The following is a 10,000-nucleotide window of genomic DNA, read 5'->3' as shown; positions in this document are numbered from 1 at the left end:
AACCATAATAATTCAAAGGACTTTCAAACATATGCATATAGAGAGATACCAAATTCGTTTGGTAAATGAAATTCTGCTAATTTAATTTTGGGCATCTTTATGTGCCTTAGCTTGGAATCCATGTTGAATCTCTTGTACCGTAGCAATTAAGCAGAGTTTATGAATGGGTCTCTCCAAGTAAACCACCTTTCCATTCTCCACTCTTCGAACAAGTCCATCTTTTCCGGGATGAATCCTCTCAACAAGACCGCGCCTCCACAGTCCCCTAGGAGCTACACCTCCCTTTAGGCGTGGTTCCAGAAGAAGAACCATATCACCAACTTGAAGATTCTGTTTGGCATGAAACCATTTCGATAATTGTACTAGCTGAGGAGGCATATAACGAATCCAAGTCTTCCAAATATCTGAATTCTCTGTTGAGCTACTACGATCATGCTTCTCAAGTTCACTTCATTACCGGTATATGGTTGTAGAACTGAAGGTTGCCCGTGGGGAAACAGTAAATCATTGCCGGTTATAGTTGGGGACTCAAGAGGATCTGGTCCGTTTGGGAAAAGTGGTCGTGAGTTAACAAGGTACCTCACCTCTGACAGTATTGTTTGCCATTCCAAAGAACTGAATTTCATGTGGTGATAATCTGCTACTGCATCTAAACCTCTTCTACAGCTTCTAATCAATGATTCAACAACACCATTCATATGAGAAGCGTGAGGTGTGTTGAATTTCCACTCAAATTTTGTCCCAACAATTGCAAACTTGTCCTTTATTAGGCTCTCGTTCCAAGAATTTATCCACTTTTGCAATTTCTCTTGAGCTCCTATGAAATTGCGTCCTCTGTCACTTACTGCCAAAACTGGATGGATTCCATGATTACAAGTAAATCTTCTCCAAGCACAGAGAAAAGCATCTGAAGACAATGAGTCGACCAGTTCAAGAGATATGACATGAGTGATGGTGCAAGTTATTATAATTATACTTCCTTCAGTGCTTGCATTACGAGTTAACTTTATTTTGATAGGGCCAAAGAAATCTAATGCAACTCTGCTAAAGGGTGGGGTATTGGGTTCACCTCTGAAACTTGGCAGTTCCCCCATCTGTTGGCCCAACAATAGGCAACGTCTGGTTCTGCAGAAACTACACTTGGAAGCAATGTCCTTAAATAATCTTGCTCCTCCAATAATTTAAACTCCTCGCTTAAAAGCTAAAGCAATTGCGACTCTATATCCTTGATGACCTGTACATCGATGAATCATCTAAGCGAATGCCTCAGCCAGGGAAGAATTCCTCACCAATAAAATTGGATGCCTCTGCTCGTAGGGTAAATGGAGCATATGTAGTCTGCCTCCAATTCTTAAAATGCCCTTTTCATCCAACTTTGTCAAGCCTTTTAATCTGTTTATGATCAACTTTATCTTCATTATTTAAAGACTTCTGGCTTGCATAAAATAAAGCCAGTTCTGCTTCTTATATTTCTTTAGGTTCTAGATGACTTTGATAGTTTTCTGGGTCTTGTTGTAACAGCAAACGGCGGCAGTAAGCAGTTATTCGTACAAGTCTATTCCAGTCCGAAGAGAGTTCTTTAAATCTTTCCTCAAAACTCTCATCAGCCCAAATTCCAACAAATTGGATCCGTTTAAGAGACTCTTGTGTGTACTCTTTAACAATACAACGCTTCTTTTCAAAACCATATGTCGGTTCCCCAAAATCACAATCTTAAGAACTGTTCAGAAGAAAATCAGGACCATTGATCCATTCTTGTAGTTCACTTGGCTTTATTGGCTTGGTTAATGCATCGGCAGGATTAAATTGTGAAGGAACATAGCAAAACTCTTTTGAAAATCCTGGCAAAGCATCGTGAATCTCCTGAACTCTAGCTGACACAAATGGTTTAAAGGTTCTAGCATGAGAGTGAACCCAGGCCAACACTACTTCTGAATCAGTCATAAACTTCATGGTACTAACCCTGCCAACCACTTGTAAAACAAGCAAAGCTAGTCTAGCCATAACCACAGCAGCAGTAAGCTCAAGACGTGGAACAGAACGCAGTTTCAACGGAGCCACTAAAGTTCTTACTCCATGAGAAGTATTCCATTTCAGCCAGATCACAGAACCTAGGGCAGATTCACTGGCATCACCAAAACCATGAAGTTGAGGGTCTCCTAGAGAATCTTCTGGCTTTATCATCCGATCTAGTCTAAATCCAATTAGTTGATTCATTTCATTAATATGTCCCTTCCACATCTTGATTTGTTCTTCACTCAATTCATCATCCAAACCAACTCCACTAGCCCATAAATCCTGAAGACAAATCTTGTATCTAATTGTTACAGGATATAACATACTCTAGGATCCCACAACTTTGATACCAAACTAGCAACCTTCCGCTTTGTTAGTTTTGAAAACTCCTCACGGAATTTGTCTAGCTGAATAGCCACACTATCCGTAACCTTATCCCATACATGACCCAAACCTCGTGTTTGCTTGTCTTTTGGGCATCGGTCAACAGAGGGGTCATTAGAATGCCATTCTTTTATTCTGAAGGAGACCTTTTCTAATATCCGATCCACCTGATCCATGGCTGCAATAGCTAATTCACTCTTATCAAATGATTCAATCACATCATCCATGTACATGCGACAGTTAATTAACTGTGCTCCAATAGGTTCCTCCTCCTTGAATGTATCTGCCAAAGTGTGTACAGCCATCATAGCTATGTCTGGTGCTGGTTTATCCCCAAAAGGAAGGCGCAGCCACTGCCAGTAACGAATTGGAGAAGATAAATCAAAACGCCATACAAACCGGTGATATCTCTGATCCTTTTCAGCCATGAGTATTTGATTGAAAATTTTTTTAACATCACCTGCAATTCCTATGCTTTTCATTCTCCAGTGAAGAAGGCAATACAGAAGAGAGTTCAAGAAATCTGGCCCTTTGTAAAATCCATCATTCAAACACAAGCCACTGAACCTAGCAGCAGAATTCCATACGATGCGAACCTTTGTTGATTTGTGTAGTTGATATACAGCATGATGTTGTAAGTACCATCCCTCATCTCTGGACTCCTCTGGATATAATTCCCTGACTAAGCAACTGTCAATTAATTTCTGGATTTCTTCGCTATATTCATCAAAAGTTCCATTCTTAATTAATCTTTTTTCTTGGCTCATAAGTCTTATTTTTGCTTGAGGCTTGTTACACTCCAATGCTTCAGGGAAACCAGGCTTCCAAGGCATTTCCACAGTCATGCGACCATCCGCATTAATGCAAAGCTTATTTCAACAATGTTTTATGAACTGAGACTCTGCTATTTCCTTATCTGAGCAAACACACAATGTTGTTGGTTGGACACCAACAACATCAGATGTATATAATTTCTTCAAATCCTCCAAATGACTCAAAAACTGGACCCTGGATGCAGCATGCGGTTTGGGTTTTGGAATATTCACTCCAAAAAATGGTCCACCAAAAGATACTTATGATGGCAACTGGCATTGTAAGGAAATAATAGTCATAACCAATGATAACATCAATTTCTGCTTCATCTGTGGGTAACGTTCCCTTGGCAGCGTTCAGATGAGGATTCTCATCAAAAATATCCTCTCCAACTGCAGGACTGTTATGGGCTGGTTTCTCAATTCCAATTGAAATTACATTGTATGACTTAATTCCATTCACTAGTCTAATTTAGATAGAAAACTTGGCACTGCTTTCCTCAGCAATACCTCCTCCAGTTACTCCATATCGAAACTTGAATGGTTCACCTTGCAAGCCAAAATGCTTGGCTGTGGATAACTTAAGCAATGTTGTATCAGCACCTGTATCAATAAATGCAACCACGCGATGCTTTTTTTTCTCAACATCTTGCAGTTCTACATACGTTTCAGGAGAGTAGCATCGATGATTTTTTCCTTCCTGACTAGAGTTAAACGTCCCTACTATGTTGAATGTTGCATCTGCATCTGAAGCAACGTCCCGTGCATGGCCAATGTTGCACTCAAAAGCACCTCCCGACAGAGTTTGTTTCGCGATCAAAGCAGAAGTACCTCCCTCCTGTGAACTTTCCAACCCAGAAAAAGTCCCTGGCTGTACTTTATTTACGTATGGTGGGCAGGCTACAAATCGATGATGATAAAGTTGGCAATCTACACAGCGTTTCTTATCTGGGCGTGTACAATTGATTGCGTTGTGGTTGGCTCTAAGACAAAAGAAACATCTCTTACTGCTCACAATTACTCTTCGTCTTTCTTCCTTGGTTTTTTATATAAAGATAGGACATTTAATGATCAAATGAGTTTTATCTAAGCAAAAGGGGCAAGCCCTCCCATCATCAACCAATGTAGTCAAGGATTCTTCGCATTCTGAGCTTTTGTCTCTAAAATAGTTTACAACTGACTTGTTAGTATTATCACTCAGGGAATGGGGATGTTCTTGACGCTCTCTAGCTTCTGTTTCTCTCCGTAGATATGTAATCAACTTTGCTAATAACGGATTATGACATTTTGATTGCCGCAAATATTCGTGATAAATTCCAGAATCCATCTTTCTGCTAGCAATTTCAATTGTCATGAATGAATCCAATTCCCTTTCTTGACCAAGTTCTCTCATTCGCCGAGCAAAATCAGTCAGTCCATCCAAAACCTGTCTCATCTCCCTTGCTGCTGTAGACTTCATTGGCTTCAAGGTTTCTAAACCAAGTAGTACATCTGGTATGGTGGCAGATGTTGGTACCTTCTCTTCAAGGCGCCTCCAAGCACCATTTTCACCATCAACAGAACTGCAATCCACAATAGTATCTTGAACTACTTTTGGTAATGCGTTGCCATTTAACAAGATCATGAGCTTTTCTTTACCATCAGTCATACCAGCTGACTCAAAGTATTGGTCCATTCAAACCCTCCACAACTAAAAGTTTCGGGATGCTCCATCCCAACACGGTGCTTGAAGACCTGGAATTCAGATAGCAGGTCGTGATTTCTCTGCTATTCGAATATCTTCCAACTTAGTCGAAAGCTTCTCGATAAGCTTCAACATATCTCCATCCTTTGTAGAGTCCGTTGGCGTGTGTTTGCCTAAAAACTCCGAGCGTAGAGCAGACAATATGACAGCTCTTGAGTCCAACTCCTCTGACTGGGTCTCCAGATCACGAGCCCATTTGGTCATATTACCTTCTTTGTTATATATTAAATCATTGCATGATAGAATTTTTTCCATCTGATTCAAAATTCCCTGAAAATATTTATTCGTTCCTCCATAATTGATATTCTACGATTTATTTCAACATTGTCGGTACACCCCTTATCAAGGAGTTCCTTTAACCCATTTGTCCCTCGGGTAATTTGAGACTTCAAGTATATCCGATTTTTTTTTCAATTTTTCGTAGTCCGCTGCTACACAGTCCTCCATGGCAGCAGTCGATTTGGGTTTACTTCACTAATTTGGACAATGATCAGATTCCACAAGTCAAGGAAAACCACTTCTACCAATTTTCTTTATTCGGTGAAGTCTACAAAGTAGAAAAAACCCAAAATAAATGACAAATAAAACTGCACAAAGTAACGACAAAATACGAACTGCTTATGGTATAACGAAATAAAGACAAAATATTTAAATGCAAAGAATAAAATAGATACAACAAAATACAACTTAATAGCGACTAATATAGTAAATATTAATATCCCTCACAAAGTCCACCCGACTATATAAAAGGTTATCCAAATTTAAACAAGAGCGTATTCACTTATGGTCTGTCAGTCAGACCTTGCTACTAAAGACTAAACGTTAGAATATAAACAGCCTGGAAGCAACCACTAGCAAATAGACAGTAAACATATTAATGCTAGTTTAAGGGTAAACATTATTTACATACACCCAAATCTTTAGAGTAATAAATACTTAAATAGCACAAACAACCGTTTGAAAGTTCGCTACAATATATATATATATATATATATATATATATATATATATATATATATATATATATATATATATATATATATATATATATATATATATATATATATATATACATATATATATATATATATATATATATATATATATATATATATATATATATATATATATATATATATATATATATATATATATATATATATATATATATATATATAAAAGCAAAAGATACACAAACATACATATCCAAATATATGCATATATATATATATATATATATATATATATATATATATATATATATATATATATATATATATATATATATATATATATATATATATATATATATGTGTGTGTGTGTGTGTGTGTGTGTGTGTGCTTGTGCGTGTGTGTATACATCTATATCCATACATATACATGCATATATAAAAGAAATAGAACATTTGCGCCTACACCTAAAATTTATTACATTTCTTTTCTGAAGGGTCGAGGAGGCTGGTTCGACTCGCGCCACTTAGACTCCGCCTACGTCAGTGTTCATCTTCACGATATCAACAATAATCCTCCGAAATTCCTTCGTCATCACGCTCATGAAACTGTGAGGGAAAACACAACACCAGGAACTCAATCAAGTACCTTAACGGCTCACGATCCTGACATGGTGAGCTGTATCATTCGTATCATAGAGCATATTATCCTTAGACAGTTGTTATTATGAATGGGTGATTGTTTGAATGAGTATGCAAACTCGTAGGTATGTTACGTAATTACATTCATACCAAGATGCATTATGCTTTTCGTTAGTGTGTCATTGTTCTTGCTTTACTCTTAATTAGGTTTGTAAGTATTTGTTCAATTTTTTTTTCTCTCTGCTTTGACAGTGAAATAACTTTTCTAAATTGTTTTTAACCATTATAATAAAATTTTCGGAAAATAGATTTCTAATTTTTTTTAATTATTGACCCACTCGATTGTTTCTTTTACAAGGGAGGCAAATAAGCCATAACGTACCATGTGGTAGGACGTTGGGGAGCTCTGACAGTGGACGAGATAGGGGCCATAGCTCCAAGGAGATATCTGGACCGGGAAGTTAACGATGGCACCATTGCGACGGCCAAAGTCATAGCGGTAGACAGTGACAGCCTCCATTGACCCTCACCGCCACTCTGACCATTTCAGTTACCGATGTTAATGACTGCCCTTCTCGTCTGCTACACCCAACGATGTTTCATGTGATGTTGAACACACCTCCATCTCTTTTAGGAATGTTAACAGCCCTAGACCAGGATGTTTGGGCACTGGGCCACGGACCTCCTTTCAATCTCTCCCTGGCACCATCCAATCCACCGCAAATCACGGTTCCTGTTAATGTGAAATTTATTTTGTGTGAGTAACATTTCTCCTTCTTTTTTTCGTTTGGTTGTCAATATAATGATCATATTGAAATAGAAATAAAACTGCAGATTGCGAATAAATAAACTACGGGCACAGTAAATAGATTTTTCTACAAATGGAATAATTGTTTAAACGTCTAAATGGAAATCAATCAGACACAGACTTTATGAAGAAGAGCCAAGTGCTTCAATATAACTTCCATATCATTAATGCAGACAATTTATCTAAAACATCTTACATATTCATTTACATCATCCGACAGTCAATTAAGTGTAGTGCTACAGCTTTCTCACATTTCTCTATAGTGATTACTTTAGATGTTATAATCATCAAAATATTGAAAGGTTATGTGCCTTTTACATAAACCCAAAAAATACTTATTTTATTTCCCATTCTACCTATGTTAGTATTTTACATTTTTCTTGAGATTTACAATGCACCATTCATGAGTGATCAATACCAAGGTAATGCTATGGGGAGCATACTCCATACTTAAGTATTTTATTCTATTTTTAGATTGAAAATATATCTTTGGGTTACATTAGTGAAGCCTCATTTCCTCTTCTAATTTATTTATTGTTTTGTCATTTCATATGATAATTTTTTTTAAATATATAATGATAATGACAATTTTATTCATATCATCAACCATAGGGAGCTCGTTATTTAGGTTTTTATTAGTAACATTTTTTGAGTTTGTTTTGCTGAAAATTCTAAATAAATAAAAGATCTTCCTCGTGCGATACATTATTGTTCATATTTTGTAAACAAAAACTTTTCTTATTACCCTTTTAAATACATGTATCCTTAGATGAACTGTGAGAAAAAAGATGAGAAAAATTATTATAAGTTACAATTTGGACTGTTGGTATCTTTTTAAACAAGCTAGAACTACTATTAGAAGCTATTAAATGTCTTTGTCAAAATACTCCAAGTTTTTTTTTTTCTTTCTTTTTCTAGGTTTGATGTTCCTCTGCTTGTTTCACTTATTATATAACACTATGTAAATTCTAGATAAACCTATAAGAAAATAGGACTGTTAATCAAATACTGGCCAATCACACAAATATGTAAGAACATTGTCATCGATAAGTAGTTACCCGGGGAGAAAAACATGTGAGAAAGGATGAAGAAATAAAGATGAAATTTATAAGAAAAATATTCGTCGTATCAAGTGTTTAAACCTATAAATATTTCTTTAAATTTCTGTGGCTCATTCATGAAAAACTACCATTGAAGATATTTTGTTATAATAATAAAAAAAAAAAAAATAGGAACATAAAATAAAAATCAGTGGATACTTTTGCAAGAATTGTTTTCTTGGTCATAACTGTAGTGCACTAAAGTCTAACTGTTCTGTAACATGCACGTGCACACACGCATGTACACTCACAAAAGTCAGGTCAAAATAGAAACATAAAAAATATAGTCTAATTAACGCACTGAAATATAGATTTACTTCAAAGCCAAAACATAAAAAAAAACCATCCAAGTTCTAAATTGAAATTGAAATCAAATATCAATCATAAGACATACAACTATCAATTTTAAAGACTTTTTGTAGTAAAACTCGTATTTTTCCTTTTATCCAAACGTTCAACAGGGGAAATCTAAAAAAAAAAAAAATAATAATAATAATAATAGTAATAATCACATAAACAGCATATTACGACAATTCCAAAAAAGGGGAACAACTATGAGGCTATGAATATTGGTATCCAAACTTTCAATAAAATACAATAGACTCATTCTTCCTAATCCCGATAGAGTAACTATTCTCATTGTCTTTATCATAAGTAAATACTCGACTTATGAACAATAAGTATCATATATACTGTGTGTCCTGGTTCCATTCTGGTCATTTATGAAACTTTTAGTATTATTGCTATGCCTCCCCAAACAGTATTTCTCCTACGATTGATTCAGCTTTAATAGGAAATCCTCAATAAGAATAAAAAATAATTGACACACAAGGTTTGAGTGATTGTTTTTATTCTTTAGTTTCCAAACCAACCAGTTCCTCAGTTTTGATTATATCCACTTTTTTATAACCATATGACAGTAATCCATGATTTCTATCAATTTTATATTTCTCTCTCTGAAAAACTGCCATTAAAGATATTTTCAATATTAGCAAAAACCTTACAAAAAAAAGAAATTATGGGTATATGCTATTTTCATAATCATAGCTTACTTGCACTAAGAAATAGTCCATCTGCAATACAAGTGCAAACACGCACACACACTCACACACAAATCAGGTCAAATAGAAATAGGAAACAAATCTCTAATCAACACACTCAAAAATAAATTCACTTCCAAGCAACCTATGAATGAAAAATCATGTCCCAAATTGAAACTGACATCAAATATCGATCATAAGACTCTCAATATTAATAAGAATTTCTGTAGGAAAATTAGATTTTACCGGAGCGTTCACCACCGGAAATTAGAACGAAAAAGAGTAATCATATGACGAACGACATATTACAAAAAAATAAAAATAAATAAATAAAAATTAATAAACAGGAAAGAAAAAAAAAACTATGATTACAAATATCCAAATTTACAGTAATATATGGATTTATTTTTCCTAATCACAATAGTAACTATTCTCATTGTATTTGTCATAAGTAATTATAGGATTTATGAACAAGTAGTATCGTATATGCAGTGTGTTTTTGTA

The 10,000-nt window shown here is 35.3% G+C and overlaps 2 protein-coding genes across 2 annotated transcripts; both read right to left on the bottom strand.

Annotated features, from left to right (window-relative positions):
* Positions 1-1,713: 1,713 nt before the first annotated feature.
* On the bottom strand, positions 1,714-2,241 carry LOC137639680 (uncharacterized). The gene has a single exon (XM_068371929.1). The coding sequence runs from the start codon at positions 2,239-2,241 to the stop codon at positions 1,714-1,716; it is 528 nt and encodes a 175-aa protein (XP_068228030.1).
* Positions 2,242-2,324: 83 nt separating this feature from the next.
* Positions 2,325-3,245, bottom strand: LOC137639679 (uncharacterized). Its single transcript, XM_068371928.1, has one exon. It carries the CDS (start codon positions 3,243-3,245, stop codon positions 2,325-2,327), a length of 921 nt encoding a protein of 306 aa, XP_068228029.1.
* Positions 3,246-10,000: the final 6,755 nt, after the last annotated feature.

This window comes from Palaemon carinicauda, chromosome 4 (assembly GCF_036898095.1).
Source record: "Palaemon carinicauda isolate YSFRI2023 chromosome 4, ASM3689809v2, whole genome shotgun sequence".
Taxonomy (NCBI): domain Eukaryota; kingdom Metazoa; phylum Arthropoda; class Malacostraca; order Decapoda; family Palaemonidae; genus Palaemon; species Palaemon carinicauda.
The sequence above is the reverse complement of the archived record's forward strand: the minus strand, read 5'-3'. Positions and strand labels throughout refer to the sequence as shown.